Source organism: Drosophila montana, unplaced genomic scaffold (genome assembly GCF_035044405.1).
Source record: "Drosophila montana isolate Dmon_TW-CO22-7 unplaced genomic scaffold, ASM3504440v1 contig_2582_1, whole genome shotgun sequence".
Lineage (NCBI taxonomy): Eukaryota > Metazoa > Arthropoda > Insecta > Diptera > Drosophilidae > Drosophila > Drosophila montana.
The window spans coordinates 306,329-319,444 of NW_026997445.1; the positions used below are offsets into that span (position 1 = coordinate 306,329).

Genomic DNA, 13,116 nt, shown 5'->3' on the forward strand with positions numbered 1-13,116 from the left:
ATAATATATACATATAAATTATATATATATAAATACAATCCATATAATTCTTAGTAAATTATTCTCTTTGGTATTCCATAAATTATATGATATAAATAATATTGTGGAATGCCTATAAAAGAATGTTTAATAAACAACTTTTTAATATTTTAATAGTCCAAATTTGTTATATGTCTGATAAATAATTTCTAGCGATTGAACATATTTTTGTAAAAGTTAACAACAAACTGTAAATCTTTAGAAACGGGATAAAAAACCAATATAAATATATGATTAATTTATGTTTTAGTAGTTGAATAATAAATCTCTCCCAAAGAGAGAAAACCTTTCTTAGTATCTCTGTTGTTTACATACCATATATTTATGTATATATATTAAAATAGCGTAGGAAATATGCCTCAAATTTGTTAAACAGTAAGTTTTACTGATGTAGGATTATAAATTTAAAAGGATAATTGGATTGCTTTGACAATTATTAATTGCCTTTACAAAATATCAACTTAATGACAATATAATTTATTTTCCTTCACTAAATTGACACAGTTTTCCTTACAGTAATTCAGAAAGGCAGCCATTTATTATGATAAGCTAGAATTAATTCATTTTCATGGCGGAACAAGCACGACAAACTGCAATATTTCAAATAGCCTGATGGAACGTAGCCACTCTCTCGTTTATTTAAACTGAAACTGGACTTGGACCATTCAGCTTGGGCAATCAATAACAAATTGAATGCGATTTCTGGCCAATAGACAGTATTGTATTGTGCATCATAAATCGTGAAAATCAAACCAAGCAGGAAAGATGGAAAAGCGATTGAAAGCAAACAATGTAAATATTCAAAATGGCTGACATTTGCGCTATGTATGTATGTGTGTGTATATACCAGCCAGCCAGCCAGGCAGCCAGCCAGCCAGCCAGCCAGCCAGCCTGGAGAAATGGCCATAATAACCATATATATGGTAACAAAACAATGCTGGATGGCGTGGCAACATGTTAATAGCATTTCATGCACCGCTGAGATTCACATTGTTGGCATGCCAGCCAGCAACATTGGCATTGCCATTCCCCTAGCGCCACTTGCTCCATGCTTATATACAGATATGTATAGAGCATGCTTGGAGGTGCACGCTGATTGGTGCACGCCGGCCAGGTGGTTTGCCCCCACCTCCAAAGGGGGGGCGCCCGCCCATACGGTTTGCTACTGTTGCCAATCAACCCTTGGCCAATGCTGCGCTACGCTGAAATTCCTGCACAGCCTCAAGGCTGAGCCTGCGCAGCTGCTCCTTTGAAGCTTTTCACCACACTCGTGCTGTCGCGGCGAGTGTTGCGTGTGTGTGCGAGCGGGATGGCCTCTGTCGATTATGTTGTCGGAGCATAATCTGGACCAGGGCATCCGCTGGCTGGCCAGACAAGAAGGGCACATGCTTGTGCCGTTAGTTTCACTTCGTGCGTTGTCCTGCTGAGGCCAAGCCAGCGCCGCAGCGTTAGTGCCAGTGAGTGTGCCCAGCTATAGTGGCTGGCTATATCTATATATATATATATGTCTATATAAAGTCGTATATATCTTGCTTAAATAACAATTAGTTAATACTAACTTTGTGCTTTTGAAAATCAGCTGAAAAATCGTGTTGGAATTCTCGTTAAACTCTTTGGGAAATGAACACGCGTACACCTTCCAGTTCCAGTAGTCGAAAATTTCCAGTGTATATACCAAGTAGCACCCACATACAACAGCCCCCCCCGCCCCGCCCACAACTCAGTATATATACATAGCTTCCAGCTTCAGGTTGTCCTGCCACATGCGACGGAGACAGCTGCTTATGTACTTGCCCCATGTTGCAACTGTCGCATTCTGGCCGCGCCACCTGAGTTTCTGGCATTGTCTGATCCTCGCGTGGTCCATGTTCGCGCCTGACTGCCGCACAGTCTTCAGACAGAGTTGAACGCGGATCGTCAACACCATCCGCAACCGCGTCGTCGTCGTCGTCATCGTTGCTGTCGGAGATTGCCGCCGGGCTTGTCCTCAACTCTGTCTGAATTCTGTCGCGTCGGCTCTAGAGAGAGCCTAACTTTTAGTTTCTAATTAGTTTTAGTAATTTCTCTTTTTTTTTGGCGGGGCGTGTGTTGCTTAGAAATCGTGAGAAACTATAAAATTAACCTAACCTAAAAAAATCATTGGCATAACCTACTATTTGTGTCTAATCCTAACACGTTCTGTAAAAATTCGCATCTCTTGTTCTTTTTGCAGCTTAACGTGTTATGTTTAATGCGATTTGAGCTACGTCTAAATATATATATATATATATATATATATCTATAATCTGTGTACCTTATTTGTGATATCATAACCAAACAAAAATTATTTTAAAATATTAAAATTTGGTTGCATAATTATTAAATTACATTAAACAAATAACTTAAACAAAATATAACTATAAAATATAACGATAACTGGTTTGGGATTACGTGAAGCGATTACCTAATCGAGAACAGCGCCAGAATGGATTACGCAATACTTGCGAGCAATGTAAGTGAGAAACAGAGAACAACGAAAGGTCAAATGTTGAATGTGACGATTGTATATAGATAGCTATTGATTTTTCCGAGATGGAATCATATTAAAAGGTTTTGGATATTCTTAGAACTATATAAATAGAATTCCTAAAGAGAAGATGCAATATAGAGTTTGGTTTATATAATAGATATTTTTTAGAATTATTCGAATGGAATTGTTAAGAAGAAATTACAATATCTTTCGAAAAGGATTTTTTAAGGAAAAAGTGCTTGCTGTTAAAGGATGATAAACTTGCAGTGAAACAAGTTAAGTAAAAATTTATCAAGCTGGAAGTATTTTTTTTAATAATGGAACTTAAGCCCCCTCATTATTTGAATATTTAATATTCTTCTCTTAGTATATCTATCTCTTAGATCCATTCTGTGATAAATGGGGAAATAACATTTATGCGGAAAAGTTCCGCATTCAAATAACAAGAATTTTATTTATTTTTTAGAAAATTTTAAAAAATTTTAATTTAAGAAATTTTCGGTGTGCATTTAAAAGGCTTTATCTAAACTATGCTTTAATAATATTAATAGTAATATAGTGAAATTTTCTAAATAAAAAATCTGAAATACTTCTTAAACATGGAGGCCTCCCAGAAAGTTTTATCCAAGTCTCGCAGTCAGACTTTTTTTATTAACCTGAACATGTAGGAAATAATTTACTGCTCCTCCCCACCAAAGCCACCCTAAAGGAACCCAATTGCTAGTCTCAATTCCACTCGACTATCAGCTGCCAGGCAAATTTATGAACATAATCGGCTTAAGAAACGTCCTGGCAACATTTGCAACCAACAATAACAACAAATAAGACGACGAATGTGGCAAATTATGAGGCTTTTTGTAGGATTCGCTTATCAGCAGCAAAACACGAGCCCACACACAAAAATTACATTAATAATGTTGCATATCTTTTTGGCAGGCACTGTGAAAATGCAACACCTTTCGGCTACAACAACAGAAACAACGAATAGCAACAACAACAGTTGCATGGCGTCCCACTGAAGCTTCCCCCCACTCAGCCAGAGCCAGAACGAACCAACCAAAATTGAGTTATAAAATTTGTTGTTGACTGCTGCAAAATTGGCCGCCTGCTGATTCGACACGCCCAAAAGTACAGCGCTCAGCCGCCGTGAAGTAGGCAACAAAATATTTATGCGCACAAACGATAACAACAGCAACAACAACAACAAGTGAGAGCAGTCAGTGAACAAAAACAAAAAGTCCATCAACCAGCCGCATCATGAAGGGCTTGACGGCGTTTAAGGAGAAGGCGACGGGCGTTTTCAGCGGGTGAGTAGCCAGCCGAACGAATCGTATATCATGATTTTACACTGTGCAACAGAATTTGTAATCATTACAAAGCCGAAATGACCGGATATTTTCGATGGGATTATGACTGCTAAACAAAATATATATAAATATTATCGCTTGTTGGGTTAACGGCTGCCTTGAGGCTCGGCTTGAAAAATTCTTAACATATAATTGCCCGTTGTACTGGAAATATTCCAAGCCGTAAATATTTTCATATGCAATTTTCGGGCTAAATTGCTAAATTAAATCTACCAAATATGGTTAGATAAATGGTGGGGGTCGAAGTTATTTCTACTTTGTGGCAAGCTCTGCTTTATTTCTCCTTTAGATTTTGTGGCTTTTTTTGCAAGTCTGAAAAATGTTTAAAGTTTGTTGCACAGTGTCAAAATGATGACTGGGCAATATGCCGAGACTGAAATATGAATGCAATCAAATAGCTTACCAAAAAACTGAAATGAAATGAATAAAAAAAATTTAATTTAACGCAACGTTGATCAGGTTTGACTCACACCAATCTGCGTGGTTGGTTGAACTTGACCATGCAAAGGATGATGAGGGACTCGACATGGGAGCGGAGAGTAGGTGGAAATATGCCCAAGTACTTAGTTGTATAGAGAGAGAGGGGGAGTCAAAGAGATTTGCCGGCGTCGCGAAAGTTGGGCACGTGTCGCTGTCGCGCGTTGTGACGCGTCGCAAAGTTGTAAAATTATTGGCATGCTTAACAAGTCATTAAAAGCGCCGCAAGAAGTTGTAGAAGTTGCGCTCAGCATGAGTCAGTCAGTCAGTCAATCTCTCAGTCAGTCAGCCGGTTAGTCAGTAGTTCAGTTAGTTAGTCAATCAGTCAGTTAGTCAGTCAGTGAGTCAATCAGTTAGTCAATCAGTCAGTCAATGAGTCAGTCAATCAATCTCTCAGTCAGTCAGCCGGTTAGTCAGTTCAGTTAGATAGTCAGTAGTTTAGTTAGTTAGTCAATTAGACAGTCAATCAGCCAACCGGTCAGTCAGCCAGTCAGTCAGTCAGTTAATCAGTCAGTCAATCAGTCAGTAGTTCAGCCACTCAGACAAAAGGATAGTCAGTCATTCAATCAGTCAGTCTGTACATCAGTTAGTTTGGTCTCCAGAACATGGGAAAGTTAGCCCGTCAATCAATCTGTCATTCCGTCAGTCAGTTACTCTGTCCATCAATCACCAGTTATGAAGCATCGCAAAGTTATGAAATTAGTGAGACGCCTAAAAATTTCTTTGAAAGTTAAAGAACTTGCGCACAACTTAGTTCAGTCAGGCAATCACTCAGTCAATCAATCGGTCAATCAGTTAGTCGGTGCATCAGTCAGTCAGTTTGCCCGTCAGTTATGGTGGGAATGAACGCAACGGCATGCCGAGACATTCAGGATGCTCACCGTTGGCTCAGGAATTCCGTGCACGTTGCCAGCTGCGGCACGTGCTCAAACGGAAGCCGGCGCCAGCTCCTGAGGCAGCTGCTGTGGCAAACACATCGAGTGCTAGTTGCTGGCGCAAACAACACAATAAAGAGTCATGAGAGTCATATTGGGCCAGCACAGGAGCAAGATGTGTGTGAATATTTCTGGTATGCAATTTTATGAGCACGCCCTCACGCGACACAGGACTCAATGCGAGTGAAATTGTACAACTGATTTCTCAAGGACTTTTCGGGGCGCAAATTAGAAATTGGAACAATAGGTGAGCTGCCATTGTGGCTCGCTTTCATTAAGGAATGTGTGAAAAAAAAGAGTGTGTATTGCATACCAACAGGCAACAGGCAACGGGCAGGGGCTGCTTGAAATTCAAAAGGCTGCACGCAAATGAAATTGATTTTTACGAGCCATTCAATGGTTGCCAGGATGCCAACCGCACACAGGATCTGTAGCTGAAGCTGAGTGGCACTCGAAGAGCGCGTCGCGAAGAAATTCCAGATGCGTGTGCAACTTCAAGGACAAGCTGCCGCCTCTCAGCGCCAGCTCCTTTGTTGTAAATGAAATTAGAATTGTCGAGTCGAGTCGAGTCGAAGGAGTCGCACTCTCTCGTGACGCTGACAAGCCGCCAAGTCAAACATTTGGCCCCATTTTCAAGCTAAATGCCCGCCTAATGGGCGCGCCATTGTGGCCAAGTTAAAGCAACCTTCATGCCAACTGCCAGCTACCACAACTGTCTTCAACTGACTTCGCGGCGCCAGTTAGCTATAATCTATGCGGCGCCGAAAAGTCTGCAAAATTTTTACTGACAATCAAACGCGCCAAACAAGTGGCTGAAAAACTTGCGCAATAGTTTATCAAGGCGGCGAAAAAAAATAACAAGAAAACAGAGAGCCAAACACAATTCAAGTTTTTCTTAGCACGAATTTGATATGCACTTGCCAATTTTGTATTTATTATCAAGCTGTACAAAAAATGTAGCATAAATATTGGACAAACTTTCATTTAAATTGCCAGCTTTGCGTGATGAAAATTTTTCTGCTTCAAAATTCTGACATCAATTTTCCACCCAACCTATGAAACATGTAATTTTCTATTTGACCTTTGAAAATGAGCTTTAAGGCGTTCGAACGATAGACAACATAATTCAAGTTTTCCACACATGTTCCTCAGCTATGGGCGGAATACACAAAACCGCTGAAAACGTAATTAATGGGTCTATATAGGTCTATACGGAACTGAAGACTTTGATCCATACAAACTTGGACGCCCATTTTCCACTCTGGTAGGTGGATTTGCCGAAATGTAGGAAACACGTCTTTGAAAATGAGTTTGAAGCGGATTCGATGTTAGGAAATAAAAGAGAATGTAACTGTTTTTCACCAATTTTCCACACTGGCGGGTGGAATTCTAAAAATCCCGCTTGTGCATTAAAATCAGTTAAGATACACTGTAGAATATGAAATTTCTTAGCTCTAATTGATTGTGCTTCTCAGTTATTATCAATCAGCCAGTCAGGGCAAACAGTTTTGTTTTCAAGCTAAGAAGAAGCTTTTGTTTGAAAAAACAGATAATTACCCGAGGATATAGCATTATCCTTGCCAATAGCTATCGCTGTGTCTTTTCAATGCCTGACAAACATTGCGACAAAGTTCCAATGTTCACAATGCATAAATGTATGCGAATGGCCATAAATAGCGCATAAAATTGGCGTCAGACGAGCCGGCATTAAAGTCGGTCAAGGCGCAAGGACTACAAGGAAGCTGCGTGACCAGACGAGGGTAGCTTTGCCGGCAGACAGTTGAGTTATGTGACAAACGGCGACGACGACGAAGACGACGCTGGGAAGTTCGGATGTGGCTCTGCTCTACAGTAGTGGCATTTTTTTTTCTTCTTGCTGGTGGCTTCTTATTAGTTTGTATTGGGGCGGGGGCCAGGCGAATGTCTGGATATTTATGAAGAGAAATGCCAGAGAGACTGAGGAGAGCAGGGAGTTGTTAACGCAGCCTCTGATGAGGTTATCAATGCTGATGTGTCACTTAGGCAGGGTTAATGCGGCCTTTGCCGCTGCTCCCGCCACATGGCCATGCATTAGGCCAAAATACACACAGGCTGTCATCAATCAGCCTTTGTCAGTGCGGTAAACGCTGTTAAATGGCGAGCTTTAAGCCGCAATCTGATTTATAAATCAAGAGAAATCAAATCGAGGGACGTTAAAAAATCGCTACCTGGCAGCCAAATCGACTTGAAATGTCCCCCTGGTCTATCGGCACTTAATAAAATTGAATTCTATTTCAATTGGATGACTCGATGCCAACCCCCAAAAGAAGCCGCAAATGCCGCTGGGAAAACAACAGGCAGCAGCAGGCCAGCAGGGGTTTCTTATTCTAACAAGCTGAAAATATTTGTGTTTTTACACGCTGTTCCCCCTGACCAAATGCCCCTCTCCCTTTCTCCCTCTCTCTTGCTCACCTGTTGCTGCCCCATTTGGCTGCAACTGTCAACTAATTGGCATGAGTTATGCCCTCTGTGTTCTCCTTACCATCTTTGCAGCCTCAAGCCGAATATGGAGAAGTTCGAGATATCGCAGAGCTATCATAGCGGACACGGTGGCTATGAGGAAATGGAGGGCGCCGAGCGCGAGGGACGCGGCCCCGGCGGCGGACATGCCTATGACGACGACGACGATCGACCGGACTCGCCCGCCTCCTTCGAGGAGATCGAACGGCCGCCGCTGCGCAAAATCGACAAGTACTGCAAGGCGGAATGCCCCTGCATGCCGGCACGGTACACCATCGCTACAATGGCCTGCGTGGGATTCATGATTGCCTTCGGCATGCGTTGCAACATGTCAGCCGCCAAGCTTAAAGGCGAGCACAATGGGGTAAGCAGCCATTCCTTGCTAAAAAGAAGATCAACTGACAGACGAAACTGGTCAGACGAAATATGGAATATATAATGCCCTTGCAGAGAGTATTCTAATTAGGTCTTCACCTGTGTACACGGCATGGAAGCAGAGTTCCAAGTCAGTAGCAACAATCGATTCAATATCGATTTCTTTAAAGTCAAGTCCGTCTGTCCCTCTAACTTCCCTATTCCATGTTAAACAGCTTAAATTTTATCCTCTGGAAACTTTGCATAGGTCCGACTTTCTATTGCATTACATATGTATATTGAAATTGGTCGCATCGAACGACTATATTATAAATCTGAATAACTCTGATCAACAACGACGGATCCCTATATCATGAAATTAATTCAAATAGCTGTATGGGAAAACTCAACGAAAAATGTAACAATTTTCTAGCATTTTTCCAAGGTGAGGCTTTTGTGCGTATTACGCATTAAGTTATAAAAAGTATTTTCTTCAAGAATATATTGACCATATATATGATTTATTGACCATGTATTAGCCATATGATACGAATCCGGAAAAATCCATAGAAAATGAGTTTTTATTTGGAAAAAATATCTAGTTCTTAACAAGATACATATGAAGACTTTAAAGTTCATCAGATAATTAATGCAAAACTTATAAAAAGTTGCTTGATATTAAATAACAAGAACAAATATTTTTAAGCAACTTAAATATTTATTATTGAAACAAATTTCAAATGTTTTTCTTCAAGTGAATAACTGAAATATAAAATATTTTAATACCATCTAAAGAGACATAAAAGACATGTGTGGAGTTTGGGATTAAATTTGCTTCATTTGATGGCAAAGCTGTTGTCAATTAGAGTGTATGTGTGTGTGTGTGTGTGCGTTTACCCATCACTCAAAAGTCACACACATAGCCACGCCCACCGACAAACACCCAAACACACACACACATACACACATAGCTTCCGCTTGGCGCTCGTTAATAAAGCCCCGCGGCACAAATTTTAATGATTGTGACTCTTCCTCTTTGGCTCTTCCTCCTGCTCTCTCTCTCCGACTCAATCTCTTTGACACGCTCTCTCTCCCCCCTCTCTTTAGACTGTCTTTATGAACTGGACGGTTGCTGTGGAAAGCCATGTGGATTCATCCTTCTTCTGGGGCTATCTGGTTACACAAATACCCGGCGGTTTTATTGCATCCAAGTTTCCGGCGAACAAGATTTTCGGGCTGTCGATTGTCAGCTCCGCCTCGCTGCATCTGTTTGTGCCCTTCGCGATGACTCTGATGCACGGCCATGTGGTCATATGTGTGCGCGTGCTGCAAGGACTCTTTGAGGTAAGTATACAAGAAAAAAACAACATCTAAATTCCAAATCAAATTCGATTTCGATTTCGAATTTTTCGCCAACCCGGCGACAGATCAAAGCCAAGGATTACATGACTAGCTTTGGGGGCGGGGGCGTTGTCTGTGCCGGGGGTGGGTGTGGCGGGTAAGTGGAAGGATTTTGCTTTATGATAAAGCAAATATGTGAAATGAAAACATTTCCTAAGTCGGGGGTTGGGCACAGAAAAAAAAAAGAAAACGAAAATAACAAAAGCATTTATTTTAATGCGATTTCTTTGTGTGCGTTTGAGTGTGTGCGAGTGTGTGTGTTCGCCAGTTTGGCTTGGCAATCATTTTGAGCAACTGCCTCTCTCCATCCACAGGGTGTAACATATCCAGCTTGTCACGGCATTTGGCGCTTCTGGGCGCCACCCATGGAGCGCTCCCGCCTGGCCACATTGGCCTTCTCCGGTTCGTATGCGGGCGTCGTTGTGGGTCTGCCGCTGTCCGGGCTGCTGGCCGATGCCGTTAGCTATCAGGCGCCCTTCTATGCGTATGGCGCATTTGGCATCATTTGGTACATGTTCTGGATCTGGCTGTGCTTTGAGAATCCGCGCAAGCATCCCGCCATTAGCATACCCGAACTGAAGTATATTGAGAAGTCGCTGGGCGAATCGGCGCATCCGACGATGCCGTCGTTCAAGACAACTCCGTGGCGTCAAATAATGCGCTCCATGCCCGTCTATGCGATAATAGTGGCAAATTTTTGCCGCTCCTGGAACTTTTATTTGCTGGTGCTGTTTCAGTCGTCGTTTCTCAAGCACAAGTTTGGCTTTAAGGTAGAGGAGGCGGGATTTGTGGGCTCGTTGCCCCATTTGATAATGACCACAATTGTGCCCTTTGGCGGCATGTTGGCGGATCATTTGCGCAAAAATGGCATACTCTCTACGACGAATGTGCGCAAGCTCTTCAACTGTGGCGGCTTTGGCATGGAGGGTCTATTCTTTCTATTTGTCGCGCATTCCTCCACGGCGGTGAGTATTGGGCAGTGAGGCAGGTGATTGGCCTCTCGATATATACAGCATGTCCTCCTTGTAGACGGGCGCTATGTTTGCGCTGACCTGCGGCGTCGCCTTCAGCGGCTTTGCCATATCCGGCTACAATGTGAATCATTTGGATATTGCGCCTCGATATGCGAGCATCCTGATGGGCTTATCCAATGGCATTGGCACCTTGGCTGGCATCATAGTGCCCTATGCGCTGGACGGGCTCATCCAAGCGAATGTAAGTTGAGATTTGCTCAGGTCTTGGTTTAGCTACCGAGTTACCCAAGCTTTTTGCTCTGATTACAGCCCACGGGTTGCTGGACTACGGTGTTTACACTTGCCGCTTGTGTTCATCTGATTGGCTGCACTTTCTATGGCATTTTTGCCTCCGGCGAGCTGCAGCCATGGGCCGAGCCGCCGCCTGAGGAGCAGCAGGTCTGGGCGCCTCCAGCGGGCGCCATAACACACGATGATCCCAGCCAGGCGGGCATGCTGGGCACCTACATGAAGGAGACACAATTTGTAAGTCGGGCAACACGCCAGGGCTAAGGCACTTTGGCGACACAATCTAACCCCTCCTGCCATGTTTCCAGGGCGCACCGGAATATACGGAGCAGAGCCAAATGCAGCAACCGAATGCCATTAGCTATGGCGCCACCGGGCACGTGGCCAACAATCCATTTGCATTGGCGGCGTCTGCACCCATTGCCGAGGAGCCCGCCCAGCCGCCGTATGTGGACAATGCCTACGACTACACGCAAGGACAAATGCCGCCCTCAACGAATCCCTACGAGCAGCCGGCCTATCAGCAGCAGTAAGAGAATCAATGCCACAATCTGATCTAACTTAGCTTTTAGTTCTAGTCCAAAAGCCGTTTATTGTTTGTTCCTGATGGGGTTGATTTGTATATAAGATACTATACGCGATATATTTAACTGAAAGACCATTAACTGTTCAGCAACTTTTCAGGCCGAGTCTAACGAATTTCTACATAAACAAAAAACGAAACAAAACAAAACTCTCACGACACTAACACAATGAAACTATGTACCTAACAGAGCAACTACATATTGTACGCGAAAGATATCGTTTAACTTGGCGCCGCACACAAATCACAAGAAATAAAATAATAACGAATAGTGCCGTAGTCGGGAGTGCACGACTGGGAGATACCCTGAACCCAACGACGAGCTGCCGTTGCAGATATTTGAACTGATTTCTATCTCTATGCACGGCAAATCCTTCCTTGTTTAACTTTGGGACTTATGGTCCGATCCAAATGCAGTTTTTAGGGCTTCTATGTGGCACAAAATAGTGTGTGTATACCCTGTAAAAATTAGTCTTCCTTAATTCTGTTGAAATAGGGGAAGTATCTAAATATTGAAATATTCTTAATCTGCATTGAGACTTATGATCCGATCCAAATGCAATTTTCAGGGCTTCAATGTGGCACAAAATATACCCTGTAAAAATTATTTTTCCTCAATTCTGATGAAATGGGGAAGGTATCTAAATATTTAAATATTCTTAATCTGCATTGCGACTTATGGTCCGATCCAAATGCAATTTTCAGGGCTTCAATGGGGCAAAAAATAGTCTTTGTATACCCTGTAAAAATTAGTTTTCCTCAATTCTGTTGAAATAGGGGAGGTATCTAAATATTGAAATATTCTTAATCTGCATATACTATATACGAGAGCCTGCATACCAACTTTAGTGTATCTAGTTCTAATAATCTTCGAGTAATGCCTAAGTAAGCTATATCTCGAAATCGATATTTATCGAGAAGATTCTTTCTAATTTTCAGTGGGTTCGGGGTATAAATAGAGAACAAAATCAAATATATAGTCTACTTTTAAGCATCGCTTACGCGAAATTTCTATTTACAAGCTCCAGCATATTAATAAACAAATCGAAAAATTAACAATTATAATATTTGACATTTGTGTATATCATAAACAGACATAATCCAGAAACAAACATAGCACGTCTCAAGCCGTTATTGAAATATTATTATAAATAATTTAAAACCATAAATTATATAGTCACTTTATAGCTACATATATTATAATATATAGCAAATTATTGTTGTTAACTATGCAAGTAGCTAAAGAAAAACCGAAAATGAAAATGTAAGTGAAAACTGCAAGTTGTATTACCGTTGATGATATTCTTCTGTGTATGATAAACACCCGGCTCTAGATGTCATATATATCTGGGCATTAGTAAATTTTAATCTAAACAATTCTAAACAATAAGCAATTGTTGATGTTCGGCACGAATGATAAACTCTAAAATCCATATAAACATATACTTATGCATTATATAACAACTATTAATCAGATATACATATAGTTATGGTATTTTAGTTCGTTATGTTGTCATATATACATATGCTTTTGTATTTGCACGTTGGTTCAGCAGGACTTGAACATGGCATGATATAGGTACTAAAACATATACTAGCTTAGGCTGATAGTAGCTAGCATTAGACGCTAATAACCTCAGCATTGGTCTTCATATGCTCTTCGATACATCGTAAATATTTTACTCTAATA

General features: G+C 41.6%; 1 protein-coding gene across 1 annotated transcript; it reads left to right on the top strand.

The window, feature by feature from the left end:
- The first annotated feature begins 2,152 nt into the window (after nt 1-2,152).
- Nucleotides 2,153-11,577, top strand: VGlut (Vesicular glutamate transporter). The gene is made up of 8 exons (XM_064683139.1): nt 2,153-2,530; nt 3,485-3,855; nt 7,860-8,190; nt 9,288-9,524; nt 9,896-10,546; nt 10,611-10,796; nt 10,865-11,080; nt 11,152-11,577. Exons 2-8 carry the CDS (start codon nt 3,806-3,808, stop codon nt 11,374-11,376), a joined length of 1,896 nt encoding a protein of 631 aa, XP_064539209.1. The 5' UTR covers nt 2,153-2,530; nt 3,485-3,805; the 3' UTR covers nt 11,377-11,577.
- Nucleotides 11,578-13,116: the final 1,539 nt, after the last annotated feature.

Bases quoted from the DNA above. Each gene is read 5' to 3' on its own strand.
- VGlut (XM_064683139.1), top strand. From the start codon at position 3,806: ATGAAGGGCTTGACGGCGTTTAAGGAGAAGGCGACGGGCGTTTTCAGC. The intron at 10,547-10,610 runs GTGAGTATTGGG...TCCTCCTTGTAG, and splicing joins TCGCGCATTCCTCCACGGCG to ACGGGCGCTATGTTTGCGCT. The intron at 10,797-10,864 runs GTAAGTTGAGAT...CTCTGATTACAG, and splicing joins ACGGGCTCATCCAAGCGAAT to CCCACGGGTTGCTGGACTAC.